General features: G+C 27.6%; 3 protein-coding genes and 1 pseudogene across 4 annotated transcripts in view; 2 read left to right on the top strand and 2 right to left on the bottom strand.

The window, feature by feature from the left end:
- The window catches only part of LOC149888891 (uncharacterized), a 380578-nt gene that overhangs the window by 342975 nt on the left and 20879 nt on the right, over window positions 1–16724 (bottom strand). The window lies entirely within an intron of this gene.
- LOC149888907 (uncharacterized) overlaps window positions 1–16724 on the bottom strand; it is a 280117-nt gene that overhangs the window by 16592 nt on the left and 246801 nt on the right. The window lies entirely within an intron of this gene.
- LOC149888911 (uncharacterized) lies at window positions 1812–7892 on the top strand. The gene is made up of 9 exons (XM_090087565.1): window positions 1812–1855; window positions 4632–4728; window positions 4886–5051; window positions 5242–5437; window positions 5728–5784; window positions 5918–5953; window positions 7218–7325; window positions 7518–7625; window positions 7818–7892. Exons 1-9 carry the CDS (start codon window positions 1826–1828, stop codon window positions 7890–7892), a joined length of 873 nt encoding a protein of 290 aa, XP_089943691.1. The 5' UTR covers window positions 1812–1825.
- On the top strand, window positions 7117–12325 carry LOC149888912 (uncharacterized; annotated as a pseudogene). The gene is made up of 9 exons (XR_016452640.1): window positions 7117–7325; window positions 7518–7625; window positions 8007–8093; window positions 8205–8252; window positions 8837–8923; window positions 9210–9235; window positions 9765–11651; window positions 11794–12006; window positions 12109–12325. The product of XR_016452640.1 is annotated as an uncharacterized LOC149888912 (transcript).

The raw sequence follows: 16724 nt of genomic DNA on the forward strand, positions 1-16724 counted from the left end.
TGTGGAGTTAAATTGTTCGCCATAAGTAACAATTCTAGGATAAGAATTTGCGGAAACATCGGTAGTAAATGTTTTCCCCAAGGAATATATGCTATTTTACTTTTGCTGGGACCTATATTTGACTTACATTTCTCATCACTTTGCTTCTGTATAAATTTTCTGACTACAAAAATAATATTTTTTGGACCATTTAACATACTGCGCAATTTGCCCATGGTTGATTCAAAGCTAAATGCAGATGTCTCTGATAAATTACCATATTTCTTAACATAATCAGGCATGTAGTCAATTGGTGCACCTGTTGGAACTTTCATTGACTTATGTAATGCAGACAAACTAGTTACACCATTAGTTTCATTTAAAATATCTTATTGGTGACTTTCATCTGTTCTCAGTTCATATTTATTACTACTTATATACAGATATCTGTGATTTCTATGAGCACCTGGAACTAGACACACAGTGTAGCAAAAGTAACCATTATATTGCACCATATGCAAAATATTAGTATTTGCAGGTAAATCACAAATCAAAAAATTAATTTTTATTATTGCTGCTCTAAAATCTATATCAGTTGGAAAGGTTTTTTACAAATGTCTGCAAATAATTAGAACCATTTATTTTAAAATCATACTTTGATTTTCCAAACCATATGCCATCCATTTCCATATTCTTACCGCTACTTTGGATCTTTGGTGGCAGTTGTTTTATTGAGCCTAAGAAAGGCCACATGGACAGTTGCGATGAGATACCAACTGCTCCACCATTAATATTTACACACAGATCAATTTTACTATTTCCTTGCTTTCCATGTTTTAAAGATAAATAACTTGACAATAGAGGCAAGTTTCTCTTAAGAAATGTTTTCAATTGTTGTTTTATGTCAAGTATAATATAACAGAATAGGTCACCTTCCATAGACATCAAAATATTCTTTTTATAATCAAGGTTATAATTATGTAATGCATAGTTGGTTGGAAAACTTGCAGCTGGAAATATTTCTTTAAATAAATTGTTAACACTTGAAACAGCTTCTTTACTTAGATTGTGATCCTAAAAACAGTTTAAAATAGTTTTAGGTATTAGGTGAAATGATTAGACCTTTCATTCTCAAATTACCAGTACACTACATACACTACATAAAGATACGTAATTTCATACATCATATATGACATAAAGATAATTAATAACTTAATCCGAATGTGCTTTATACTAATACTAATAACAATATTGATGATGATAACAATATAATTAGTAATAACAATAATAAAAACAATAACAATAATAATAATAACAATAATAGTAACAATGATAATAATGGTAATAATGATAATAATAATAATAATAATAACAATAATAATAATAATAATAATAATAATAATAATAATAATAATAATAATAATAATAATAATAATAATAATAATAATAATAATAATAATAATAATAATAATAATAATAATAATAATAATAATGATCAGCATCTGCGCTTTTGCTACGAGTTTTTTGCGCTTTCGCTACAAGTTTGCGCTTTCGCTACAATTTTGCGCTTTTGATACACTTCTTGAATGCGCTTTTGTTACATGTTTGCGTTTTTGCTACTAAAATGCGTTTTTGCTACCCTTTATTTACGTTTTTGCTACTAATTTGCGTTTTTGCTACAAGCATGCGCACCAACAAATAATTTCTTCGCCATTTTGAAAAATTCGAAGCAAAGCTTTAAGCTATAAAAACAGATTGATATTAAAATCAGATACATTTACTATTTTTCTTTGAATAGTATCTATACCTGATATTAAAATCAAATATATTTATTGAAATCAAAGTCATGAATAAAACATTGAAAAGCTACGGAAATGTAAGTATTGAATTTGAATTACACCATTTTTTCAAACTTATATCTATAATAATAATAATATTAACAATGATAATAAGAATATGGTATCTCTGCGTATGTATGTACGTATGTATGTATGTACGTATGTATGTATGTATGTATGTATGTATGTATGTATGTATGTATGTATGTATGTATGTATGTATGTATGTATGTATGTATGTATGTATGTATGTATGTATGTATGTATGTATGTATGTATGTATGTATGTATGTATGTATGTATGTATGTATGTATGTATGTATGTATGTATGTATGTATGTATGTATGTATGTATGTATGTATGTATGTATGTATGTATGTATGTATGTATGTATGTATGTATGTATGTATGTATGTATGTATGTATGTATGTATGTATGTATGTATGTATGTATGTATGTATGTATGTATGTATGTATGTATGTATGTATGTATGTATGTATGTATGTATGTATGTATGTATGTATGTATGTATGTATGTATGTATGTATGTATGTATGTATGTATGTATGTATGTATGTATGTATGTATGTATGTATGTATGTATGTATGTATGTATGTATGTATGTATGTATGTATGTATGTATGTATGTATGTATGTATGTATGTATGTATGTATGTATGTATGTATGTATGTATGTATGTATGTATGTATGTATGTATGTATGTATGTATGTATGTATGTGTGTTAGACATGTCCAAAAAACAACTTTTTTAAAAAATGTCTGAGCACAGCTGCTAAATGTGTTCTATGTAATAAATTAATACTAAATTTAAAAAATTTTTGAATAAAAAAAATTTTTAGGGGTCGCTCAAGACCCTTAAACATCAGACGAGTCCCTAATATTTTGAAAAAAAAAGTTTTTTAAAACCATATCATGTTGGGTCTCAAAAGAAGTGAAATTTTATAAAAATTTCAAAAATAATAAAAAAAGTTTATAAAAAACACAAATTAAAAAGTTTATTAAAAAAAACTTTAAAAATATGCACTTTTTTATTTTTTGTTAAAAAACGATAGTTTTTAATTCATAAAATTTGAACTGGTAATTTTTATATAAAATAGTTAATATTTTTGAAATTTTTATAAAACTTCACTTCTTTTGAGACCCAACATGATATGGTTTTAAAAAACTTTTTTTTTCAAAATATTAGGAACTTGTCTGATGTTTAAGGGTCTTGAGCAACCACTAAAAATTTTTTTTATTCAAAAATTTTTTAAATTTAGTATTAATTTATTACAAAGAACACATTTAGCGGCTGTGCTCAGACATTTTTAAAAAAAGTTGTTTTTTGGACATGTCTAATGTGTGTGTGTATGTATGTGTGCATGTATGTATGTATGTATGTATGTATGTATGTATGTATGTATGTATGTATGTATGTATGTATGTATGTATGTATGTATGTATGTATGTATGTATGTATGTATGTATGTATGTATGTATGTATGTATGTATGTATGTATGTATGTATGTATGTATGTATGTATGTATGTATGTATGTATGTATGTATGTATGTATGTATGTATGTATGTATGTATGTATGTATGTATGTATGTATGTATGTATGTATGTATGTATGTATGTATGTATGTATGTATGTATGTGTGTGTGTGTATGTATGTATGTATGTATGTATGTATGTATGTATATAACTCTGTGTAAACAAAAATATATTTGCAGCTAATTATTGATCTTGTGTGCCTTAATGTATGTATGTATATATATATATATATATATATATATATATATATATATATATATATATATATATATATGTATATATACAGACATAGATATAGATATAGATATATATAGATATAGATATATATAGATGTATATATGTATATATATATATATATATATATATTTATATATATATAGATATATATCTCCATATATATATGTATAAAGATGTAGATACATACATACTTTTTGTTTGTTGTTATCTTTACATTAGTCTTATTATTTCTTATAAAAGCATCATAATAATTTTGTCAAAAATATTTTGTTTCATAGATTTTTCACATGAATTTCAGATACATTACTGAATAAGAGATCTATTTGCTTAATCAAAAAGTTGATATATGGCCTAAATCACTATAGGGTGTTTTGAGATGGGCATGATAATTAACAGTTTAATGATGGGAACCTTCAAAGTAGTGACACTGTTGTGTAGAGAAGCACAGGGTTTTGACTCCATGTATGCCTAGAATAAGTGATCAAGTAAAATTAAATCTGATAAATTTAGTAGGTTTACCCTAAGTCACTTCTGTGTTTTTTGGCTGTATAAGGAGGATCTCTATGATTTTGGAATACAATATTGACATCAGGAAAGTAGATATAGCTGGTTCTTTGCATAATTTGCTTCTCTAGAATGTTAAGAGACTCATGAGGCACGTGTTGGTTTAGACAAAAAACTTGATGAACACAGGTGGCACTTTTTGGTGTCATCATTTTTGTTATTCCACTCATAAATCTCTTTTAATTAAAACCAAACTTCTTTAACTTGTTATATTGTAGTCAGTAGTTTTAGCCAACTAATCTTACAATAATTTTCTTAAAGGTAAAGGTCACTTACAGTTTTTTATTTTGATACACATAGTGAAAGTTCCAAAGAATTACAGGTAGTAAGAAAACATCATGTTCAATTATGTCTTTTCAGTATTCAAAATAATGGTGAAGAAATTAGTGCAGATTTTATGGCTATATACATCCAATAATAGTTTATTTCTTACTCTCTTTTCACTTTAGAGAAGATCCGAAAAGTCATTTGAGCAAAAATGTATTGAAGCTTGCCATCAAGATGAGTCTGTCCACTTTAAAAAACTCTTTATTGATAAACATATTGGTGTGTTCTATTTTACTGTACTGCAGAATTTATTATTTTTCAAGTGGAGATTAATGAGTAGAAAAGACAATTGCCACTATTGATAATTTTATTTTTATAATATTAAACAGAATGTAAGTTACTTAACTTTCATAATTCTTTAACATGTTTTTATAAGGTTATGGAATATTCACTTTAAGAGACTTTAACCAGCATGATATTTTGTTGGAGTATAAAGGAGAAATAATATCTCGATCTGAAGCAAAAGATCGTCATGAGAAATACTTTAATGAAAAACGTGGCTGTTACATCTATGATGTTGATTGTGGCAGTGAAAAAATTAGGTATATATTTGAAGATTTATCGTAAAACTGCTGGCAAACATTATAAATTGATGTTTTATGTTTCTTAAACTTATGGAAATTTAAAATAGTTAAAGTTGTTAAGATAACAGTAATACCATCAGGCTAAATTAAAATTTTAATATTGTTTTCTTTTCACTCTAATTTTGTAACTTTTTAAAAATTTATTTAGTATTGATGCAACCTTTTCAAGTTCTTATGGACGGTATGTTAATGATTCACCAGAGAAATTTGCAAATTGCAGGGCAAAAGCATGTGTAATAGATGGAAAACCTCATGTTATGTTTATGGCAAAATCGTTTATCCCTATTAATACAGAGCTTCGGTATGACTACGGAGATAAAAATAATCAGATATGGAGAGATTCAGTAAGTTTTTTTATGTTATAATTTATTTGTAATAATAGTATTCTTTTTATATTATGTATAAATTCATTTAGGCAGGTACCACTCAAGTTGATTAAAACTGCCTATGAGAATTTTATTTGCATGAAGTTTTTTAAAAAAAAGTTTTTAATTTTATGTAAAATGAAAACATCTAAGTTTTGTTAACAGAAATTGTTTTGGTGTAGTTTTTTGTTCTTACATCCAAACTGATAATAAACATATTGAGTATTTATTGCAAAGTATATTTCAAATAAATTTTTTATTTAATTTAGAAAGACTATTTGAAACCATTTACCGTGGAGGAGGTGATGAACTCACTTCGTGGACAGGTCTTTTTCTAATATTGTTCAATGCAAATTTTTTTTTTTTAAAAAAAAATTTCAAGTAAATTTTTTATCTTAATAACTGCCTTAAATTTTAAATTAAATATTCAATATTAGTCTAATATTTTATCAAATTTAGCCTCTAAAAAAAAAGGTTTTCCTAAAAGCATCTGAGGTAAGTGAACTTTAAATAAACATAGTTTGTTAAGCATCTTCTTTTTATGAACAAATTTTTTTTTCTTTTTAAAAGGTTTTTGCATCTGTCTTACCTGAAAGTTGTGATCTTCTGAGGGTAATCTTTAGTATATATGTTTAATGACAAAAATTCAAAATGAAGGTTGTCATTAAAACTATAATTTATTTTAAATATAGTTATTTGCAATAACTTTTACGTATGTCTCTGCTATTTTTAAAATGATCTTAATTCATCTTTTACTTAATTTGTTATTTTTTTCCGTTTCATTAGAAAACTGATATTTAAGTAAAAGAGCTCTAATTTCTCAATTTTTATCTTCAAAGTTATTGAGCTAGTTCAAAATAGAAAATATAGCCATCATATAAATGAGCTTAACTTTCAAAGATGGAACAGCATGGAAGAAATATAAAAAGTAAGATTTTTTTATATGGAATACTTTAGATTTGATTTTGTTTACAAAGTTTAAACAGCTATGTTTTTAATTAATGTTCAGCTATGTCTTATTCATAGTTTTTACTTTTTTTTTTAGATTGTCTTGATAGGTTAAAGAGACTTAGATGTAGTGATTCACTAGTATTAAAAGCTGACTGGTTATTGCTTAAAAGATTAGTCATGTAGAAAATGAAAAGTTGAATCAAACCCCTTTTTTTTTTACTTTGTTTTTTCCACAGTAAAAAAAAAATTAAGAAAACACTACTTTTTATTTAAAAGTATAAATTGGTTAAATTCCAACCATTTTGTTTTAAAAAGATAGTTGTTGTCCCTTTGAAACATTACAAATTCAGGGTGAAGTAGAAAGACTAGTTATTATCAAATTAAACAGTAAAGTAACATGACATTTTGAATAATTGTAAGAAAAGTTTATTGCTTTCTAGTATAGTAATAAAACAGACTTTCATTTTTAACACAGAGAAGTATTAAAAAAATATATAATTTCTCAAAAATTGTTAATACCTACATTCTCTTTTTACAACAGAAATATGCATCACAAAACTATTACACTTCTTTACACTTTAAAAAATTAATTTTTCTTTTTTAATACTGATACACATTTTTCAATTTTGCTTTTTATTACAACCACTATTACAAGACAAAACATACTCATACTTTTAATCTTTATTCATTAACTCATTCTGCTTATAAAAATCTTACAAAAAAGTTTCTCAGAAGGTAGGAACATAAATACTATTAAATACTTGACTTTATTATTCTTTTATTTGCTTATTACTTAACATGTTTTTAGGGTACAAAACCAAAAAGTCAGTTTCCATCTGGTCAGACTGTTTCTGCATTAAGTGCACTTCCTGTCTCTTCTTGTCTGCCTCACTTTGTGGATGCTGGTTTTGAAAAGGTAACTATAAAGATCTCAAACTGAGCTGAACTTTACAACCTAGCTTGAAATAGCACAGGCTGATAAGGGAATTTATATACAATCAGTTTGACTGTGGTTAACAGGTTTTTGTTTTACTAGAAGCTCTATTTGCATTTTATCAAGTGCTTGAGTGTTATTCTTTCACCTTCTTTACACATAATTTACTTTTAGAGTACCAAACCAAAAAGTCAGTTTCCATCTGGTCAGACTGTTTCTGCATTAAGTGCACTTCCTGTCTCTTCTTGTCTGCCTCACTTTGTGGATGCTGGTTTTGAAAAGGTAACTATAAAGATCTCAAACTGAGCTGAACTTTACAACCTAGCTTGAAATAGCACAGGCTGATAAGGGAATTTAAATACAATCAGTTTGACTGTGGCTAGCAGGTTTTTGTTATACTAGAAGCTCTATTTGCATTTTATCAAGTGCTTGAGTGTTTTTCTTTCACCTTCTTTTTACATAATTTACTTTTAGATTACCAAACCAAAAAGTCAGTTTCCATCTAGTCTTAATCCTGCTACTTCTGTCTTTTTTTATAAATTTGTATAGAATAGGTTATTTAAACATAAATATTATTTTGTTGTTAGCAAATTTGCTCATTTAATTTTTTTTTAAATATTTTTTTTTTTATCCAAGAGTGTTATTATCCAAGATTTTATTTAGAAAACTAAATCTGAAACTCACTTTCTTACTGCACCACTTTCTGTACCCTTCTCTGCGCTCTCTTTTGAAGACATGCTTTTTGAAAAGGTAATGGTTTTGGCGAAATTTTTCAATATCATGTTTTTTTAAAGGCTACTTTACATGTGTCTGTAAATTTCTTGAGTTCATTTACTATTTATTGATCGTTTTTAACTTTAGGATGAAGATGAAATTGATTTTCTTAAGTTCGTAACTAATGATAACCAGGTAAAAAAAGACATTTTACTTAGGTAAAATCTTTAAAGAATGTTTAAAAAGTTTCTCAATTCTCTCATTTTTCTAGGAAAAAAGTGAATTTCCTTAAAAATCTTAATTGTTTTGTTAAATATTAATAAACAATAATTTTCTTAAGTATTTTAATTTTACTAATTAAATTTACATAATATAATTGGATCATCAAATAAAGAACTTAAGTAATCTTTTATTAATTTATATTTAATAAATTTCTTTAGCTTTTTATATATTATAAAGACATATATTATAATTTTTTATTGATTATTTTAGATTTTATCTTTAATTTAAAACAGTTTTGAATGCCACTGATTCCTAATCAGATTAGTAATCAGGGCATTCAAAATTTGCTCATTAAACTTTTACATAAGATATCAGTAGTTAATAAGCATCATGAATAGGTTCATGGTTATAACCTGGTTGTAACTATTAACATAGCGAAAGTTAAACTTAAGCTATTGATCAGAAAAACTTAACAGGTTAATGTAAACAAATAAAAAAAAATCGGAAATGTGAGTTGTTGTTGTTTCTTATTTTTTCTATGAAGTAGTTTTTTTTAGGAACTTGCATCTGCATCTCACTTTCCTACTGTCCAGCTTCCTACAGTTTTCTCTCCACTTTCTTTTACAGATGTGGATTTTGAAAGGGTAATGTTTTACTAAGATGGTAAAAATGCTCAACACCAAGTTTTTTAAAAACATATTTTTTAGCAAGAAAATGTTTCATGTTTGATGTTTTGTTGTATAAAAATCTTTAAAATGGCTGTAAAAATTTGAAATGGTTTCATGCTATCTGGATTTTCAGTGTTTGACATACTCAATTAGTGAAGAGTGTTAAACTTTATTTTAGTGAAAAGTTGTAATGCTATATAAAAATTTTATACCAGCATTGTTGGTCATCATTAGCTCTTTAACTTTTTAATTTTATCATTAGGATGGTTCAAAAGCAAAGCTTAAGAAGTATGAACAAATTTTTCTTTTTATCAATGTTTTTTAATCCAGTCTTGAACTTTTTTTCGTTGTTTTTTATATAGCGCATTTTCTACACAAGATCTATTTTCTCAGCATTATTCTTCAATTTATCTTACTCTTTGATTGTACATAGTCTATTTGATGACTTTTGTTACTGGGATTTAAAAAAATCGAAAAGAGTTGTTCTGCAATCAGAAAACCTGTAAAAATCACTGTTTTCTTTTTTTATGTTCTCATGAGTCAACAAAAAGAAACATTTTATCTACATTAAAGTTATCTATCATTATCAACATATTATTTTTCAGTAAAATATCAAGCTGCATTTACATCTTGATATTTAAATATTGGTATTGTGGCTAGATATCAAAATAAAGGCTAAATAAAAGCTTATTACCCATACTCACTTCATATGTATCTATAAGTAATATGTAGTTAAAATTTGCAACTGACGAACTTTAGCGACTAAATAAAATTTATTTACCTTTAATAAAAGTATATTTTTCGGTTTTTGTATTAGTTTGGAAAAGCGCAGAGCAGTAATATGCCCCGTGGAATCGTGTTCAAAAAAAGTTGTTAATCTTTCACGACATTTGCAAGGAAAACAACATCTGTGGTCAAAAGAAAGTGCTCAGAAGGCTTTATCTCTCTTTCATTTACGCAAAAGGTCAACTGAAGTACCTATTTTAATACAATGCCCTTTTCCTTCATGCATGTCTGTGGTGAAAAGGATTGATGACCATCTAAAAAAAGTTCATCTTTTAAAGACTTCCGATAAAGGTTATAAAATACTTGTTAAAGCTGGAGTTAAATTTTCAGCAAATGATCTAGATCGAAACAGTTCGTTTTCTCCTAGAAAGTTAAAAAATAATAAAGTAATAGAAAACTCACCTTTGGCTATCAGTGCTTTGAGTAACTTTATGGACACTCCAGTACAAGAAATAGTTGATCAGAATTTGGGTAGTTGTAATAGTCCGGATATTACTGATTCTTGTTCTTCGGATATCAGTGAAGTGTCTAGTATTCCTGAGAGTGATGATGAAAACGATGATCTCTTTATTCCGGAGGATTGTTTTTCTCTACCTCTCCATAAAAACATACAAATATTACTTCAGAATTTTAAAAAATACTTGATCGGTCCAGACAATCTTCGAGAAGAAGACTCAGCAAACAGAACTGTCAGTGATGTTAGAAGATTTTTCCAACTAGTTGAATCTTCCGAAGATATTTCTAAGATTTTCAATATTGAGAATGTCCGCGAAAGGTATATTGCTAAGCTTCAGGTTAAACAGCTTAAAGCCGGTTCCATTAAGAAGTACCTTTTTTCTCTTTCTGATTTCTGCACATTTTTAATTCTTGACAAAAGTGCGTTAGCTATTTCTGGTTGCCAAACTGCTGCTTTATCCGATATGAAGTTAAAACTTCATACCTGGAGAAAAACCTTTAACAGAGCTGACCGTCAAAATTTTTGGCTACGTCAAGAGCGCGACCATGAGTCATTGGTAACCCCAACTCAGGTTTCCATGTATTTTGAATCATTTAACGCTAAAGAAGCTCGTAAATTGTTTGAATTTTTTCAAATAAATCAACGGCCTGTAACTCAAGTTGAATATATAACTATGAGAGACCATTTATTAGTCGAAATTCAAGTCGGAAATGCACATCGTTCGGGCGTTTCGGCGAATATTACTATCGAAGAATTTAAAAACCATAAAAAACTGAAGACGGCTTATATATCATTTCTGTTGAAAAACACAAAACCTTCAGTACTTATGGTCATGCTCACGTAACTTTTGAGGCTAAAACTTTTCAATGGTTAAACATTTTTATAACTAAAGTAAGATCTCAAATTACAAGCAACTTTAAAAACATTTTTTTATCATGGTCAGGACAGCCCTTGAGTTCCGGGGCCATTAGTAAACAACTAGGCTCACTCTGGAAGAAAGCTGGGATTTTTAAAGCTGATTCTGGCAAACGTAATGTCTGCGCAACCCTTTTTCGTAAAGGTGCGTCTACTGGTGTGCGGCAAGTCAAAGTTGGCGACTCGCAAGAAATTGCAGACCTTATGGCGCACTCTCTCTCTACGGCTGAAAAGCATTATTATACACGGCGGAAAATAAACACAGCTGCAAGTGCTAGTAAAGCAGTTAGATCCTATTTTCAAGGGGGAGAAGTTACTTTAACACCTACTAAAAGTATACAAACAAATTTGGTTGAAGATAGCGGTTTGAATCTTAAAAGAAAGAAATGGACGGCATCAGAAGAAGATCTTTTAAGAAATACGTTTGTCAAGGATAACCCCACAATGAGTGATGTTGTCGATAAAATGCCAACACTTGGTATTCAAACAACACCGAAAAAGGTTTATGACAAATTGAGAACCATCTTACGATCTTCACCTGCTAAGGTCTGTAAACTTTTTAAATTTGTTAAACCAGAACTTTAACAAAATTACACCTGAAATAAATTTTATAACCTTAACTTGTCAAGAGAAGTTCCTTGTTTAAAATTTTCTTAAGATACAGTAATTTTTTTAAACTTTACTATAGACCAACGTTACACCAAAAAGACAAAAAATGTTCAATAAGCAAGACATATTACTCTTGCATTCTACTTGTGAAGATCTAATTAATGGTGGACCGTTAAACCAAGATCGAATTGAGGATTTCGTAAAAAATTCCTTTTTATTTACGAAATATAACTGGCAACAATTAAGAACCAGAATAGTTTATGAAAGAAAAAAGAGAACTCTCACCATGAAAGTAAGTTTCTTTTGTAATTTTTTTATTTTTTTGTATTAATTAATGTTAACATTAATTTTTTATACATTCTGCATGCCATAATGATTTATAAAATTCTTTCAGAAAGAGTCAAATGAAAATTGTGAATTGAGAAATGTATCTGAGCCTGTGGAACATTAATTCAAAAAGCACCTTTCAACTTTTATACTTTGAAAGATGCAAGCAAAGAAAATATTTGTTGCTTAGTGCATGTTTCGTTAGTTTTTTTTTGTTTTTGTTGTTCCTGATGTTAATTTTCTAAATACCGTGGTGTGACGTAACAAAGTCTCATGCTATAAGAAAGTCCTTACATAACAAATGATAAGTTTTGTATTTTATAAAATAAGTATTTACTTATGAAAAGCAATTAGCGAATTAAAAACAAAAAGCAATTTTCATTCATTTTCAACTATTTTTTATATCAGTACTCTGTGAAACTTTATTTTCAGAGGAAGCTTGTTTTTATATAGTTATTCTACCAGCATATTTTGTCTTTACATAATTTATTACACAATATATATTTCAACCTGTATTAATATATGTATTATATTCATTATATATAGCAATATATTCAAATATATATAGTAGAATAATATATGTATAGATTTTTATCGCGCTAAATTATATATATTTTACTATGTACACTTTTTAGTTGCTATTTAATACAATATATGTAATAATTATATTAGATTTTTAGCAAATACATATTTTAATCTCCATCACTTTTTATAGCTGACTTATCCTGGTTAGAATGGTCACCGCATTCATCATTTACATATCCTAGACATTGGCGCTCGCACATTGGAGCTAGAATCTCCATTGTGAATGAAAACTGTTTTTTTATTAAAATTTTAAGTATATACACTAAGCACTACAAAAGCGTATTTTTTGAAAAGAAAACTCCTGTTTGGTTCTCTATAATGCTACACTAATGAAAGTGTGTTAAGTTTTTATCAAAAAAAGTTTATATTTAAGTTTATATCCAAAAAAGTTTTTCTAACCAATAAAGCGGAGAAAATAGAATTAGTCTCACCTTCATTTTTTGTTCTAATATAACAATATAACAAATTACAAATGAAAAAAAAATTAATAGTATTCCATGTAAAAAGAAAATTGAGTTAGCCTCATTAACGTTATATACAAAAAAGTAAAGAAAATATTTTGTTTTTACGCTCATTTAATATTTAGTATTGCTTTCTGAATTTTTTATGACTTCAAATATGCGACTTGACATACTAGTCACAAGATTTTGGATAGTTTCTATAGATATTTTATTCCCAGCTTCTCTGATACGAGTTTTCAGGCCCAAGGTGTATTCAAATTGCTTACCATTTTCATAAAACTTTCTAGAAAGTATTCCCCATAGATTTTCAATTGGGTTAAGATCTGGACTACACCCGAGCCATTTCATTACGTGAATATTTTTTTCTCTAAACCAAGCTTTTGTAAGCTTTGAATTATGGATAGCAGCTTTATCTTGTTGAAAAGTGAAATTTTCACCCATCAATTCCTCACCATGTTCAAGGAAACTTATTTCTTATAAGTCAATGTAATCCTTTTAATTCATTTTTGTTGAAATCCATGCCAGTGGAAGTTTTCCAGCAAAGGAAAATGCCCCCAAAACCATAACATTTCCACCACCAAAGTTACGACTCATCCGAGTTTCTTTCTCTTTTCGAAGATCGTGCCAGTAACATTAATAGCCACGAAGACCATTTAGATTGAACTATTTTCATCACTAAGGAGAACTTGGTGCCAATCTTCTTGCCAAGACATGAGTTCTTTTGCAAATTGTAATCAAACTTCTTTAAGACGACCAATAAGTTTTGATTTTGGTTTACGCTTTTTCCAAACTGTGTTTGGATCTTCATGTAATATTTGTCTCACACGTTGAACAAATACAAGTAATTGTAAATCAGCACGAATTTGAGATGCAGTCATGTGCTGAACAGTTGCACGACGTACAATAACTCGTTTAGTACGATTATCAATTTTACGTTTGCCACCACTTCCCTTACAAGCTCCATAATTAACGCCAATCTTGAAGTAATTATTAAGCACTTTTGGAGATCTTTTAGATTTCTTTGCAATTTCCCGATTAGATAAGCCTGTATCTTTGTATGCTTTGATTACTGCTAATTCTTCATTCCTTAAACACTTACCACGTCCCATTTCAAATTAAGGTATCAAAAACCAAATGTTAAAAACATTATGAATACTAATTTCACAGTCTTTCTTTGACTTACAAATAATAGTAAAAATTTAAGTCACGAATGCGTATCACCAGATCAAAATATACAAGTAAACTAAAAATAATTATTGATGAGACAAATTCTATTTGTTACTGCAAATATCAAGTATTACACATTTTATAGTTTTATCAAATGTACCGCAATTTAAATATGCTATATTATAATCTAAAAAGTTGTTGTTTGTAACAACAATTATATGTGTGTAGATACAAAAGATGCACCGCACAAACTTGCTTACATATTTACATAATATTGGATCAGTGCATGGTGAAGCTAATTCTATTTTCTTCACTGTATCTATACATGTTGTGATAAAGCAAAATATTTTTTTAAAAAATGTCTTAAAAGCAGCTTTGGAGAAAATTTAAAAAAATATATATTTTTTATACTTTTAATAACAGGAACTTGTTTTTCACAGACTTGCCCAGTTGGTACTTTAAAACTCTATGTTCTCCAGGCAATATGTATAATAAATATATATATAAAGTAAATATATAATAGTTGGTAAATATTTATAAATAATGCAAATAAAAACCTTTTGCTAAAAGCTAAATTAATGATTGAAACAATTTCGAATTTCATTTTTTAACATGTTATATAAAGAGAAATCAAAGTTGAACTGTTATTCTTAGTAACTCGCTAAATCTTTGATTAACATGCCAAATCTTTGATTAAAAACAACTAGAATCTCAAAAAGAAAAAAAAATGTAACAAAAAGCTCATGAAATTTTAACCCAATATGTAAACTGTAGATCATTTTCTTATGTGCAACATACAAATGTTGCGATTCAGTCAAAGATTTCTAATTAACTAAGCAAGCATAACAAAAGCTAAGAAATGAAGCTATCAAAAGACATGATAACTTATACCCTGCACTTCACTTGAAAAAAGTGGCCAACTTCAAAAGCTATTCTAATAATAAAAGATGCTTCAGTTTCTATTTATTTTCTAATATTAGAGTTTTATTATAATATTAATAAGAGCCTTACTACAATATTAATATTAGTCTTATTATAATAAGACGCGTAGAAAATTGTTTGGTAATATATATAAATGACATATATTCAACATTAATGGGAAAAGAAAAATCTTTTAAAACTTAAATATAGGGGAGTTTTGGATGGAGAAACAAGTCAGTCTCAGTAAAAAAAGGAAATAGTTCTAAGTAAATAATTATTAGTTACTATCTGGCACTTTATATAAGAGGGGTTGCTAATTAATTTTAAGATTTTTTCCATCCCTTTGCACCTTACAAAGACCCTCACTTTATTAATTTTAACAAAAGGTGTCAAGAGTCCAAATTTGTTTTCGTATGCATAAAGATTACTGCTCAGCGTAGTGTAAAAAAACGCATACACGCACACTCTGGAGAGTTAAACCAATTAACAGAAAATAAAGATAACCAGTGATTTTCCCGAAAGAAGTAAAAGAGCATAAATAAAGAATGGCCAATACAATGACCCGAACTGATTTGAAAATTTTTTTGAATAGAAATTGATATTACTGTATTTTAGTTGTACCTCAAAATAACTTTGACAATAAAACATACATTTCTTCTTGATTTATACAAAATGGGCTAGTTTTATAAAAGTTTCCCACCCATTTGTTAAATAAGACCCCCTCACTGAAAGATTTTTTAAAGAAAGTTTTTACCCTCTTAGTTATTTAGACTCCTTCTTGTATTAAGCACCCGAGAGAGTAGCAATACATAACTGAAATAAAGAATTAACAGTTATATGGAAAAATTCTAAGTCATCTTCTATTGCACGTTACATGCCAGTTTGGTTTTTTTTTTATGAAAGTAATACATGAAAAAGTGTATAATTTTGTAAAACACTTGAAAACCAATAAGATAGAATGTAACCTAATGTATGAACATAAAAGCATGAAAAATTTACAAGATCTCTGTACTGTCGATACCTCAATGGTAGTTAGTAAAATATCTATCTATCTGATTTTGTACTATCATCATAAGCTTGCACAGTAAGTGGAGCAACTCTAAAACTAATGAACAATAATAAAAAAGATTCCAAAACGAGAAATTTTGGATGATTAGAGGGCTATCAAAGAGAAAGAGGCTTATTTTACAAAATATTTTAAAAAATTGGGTTATTTTATATCCCTGAAAGCTCAGGAAACTCAAATAATTAATATAAGGCTAAAAAAGCATTTATGTATTTTATAAAAGTTTTACAAAAAATTTTGTAAAATATTTTGTAAGAAAAACCCATAATATATCTCAACAATCATAAAAAAATTGCATGTAATTCTTTTTTTAACAAATTACTCATTTAAAGTTAATTCTAATAAATTTCAAAAATATTGTCATGTTGGGTTGGAGCATGTATTTTTTTTTTTGAAGAGAACTTTTAAAAACGTGAAAATTTCTAAAATCTTTCCTAGTGATGAGTTAAAAGTTTTTGAAGAACCGATTTTAAAAAAATTTGT

This window comes from Hydra viridissima, unplaced genomic scaffold, assembly GCF_058129835.1.
Source record: "Hydra viridissima isolate aposymbiotic clone 2 unplaced genomic scaffold, HvirCarnegie_v1 scaffold_5, whole genome shotgun sequence".
NCBI lineage: Eukaryota > Metazoa > Cnidaria > Hydrozoa > Anthoathecata > Hydridae > Hydra > Hydra viridissima.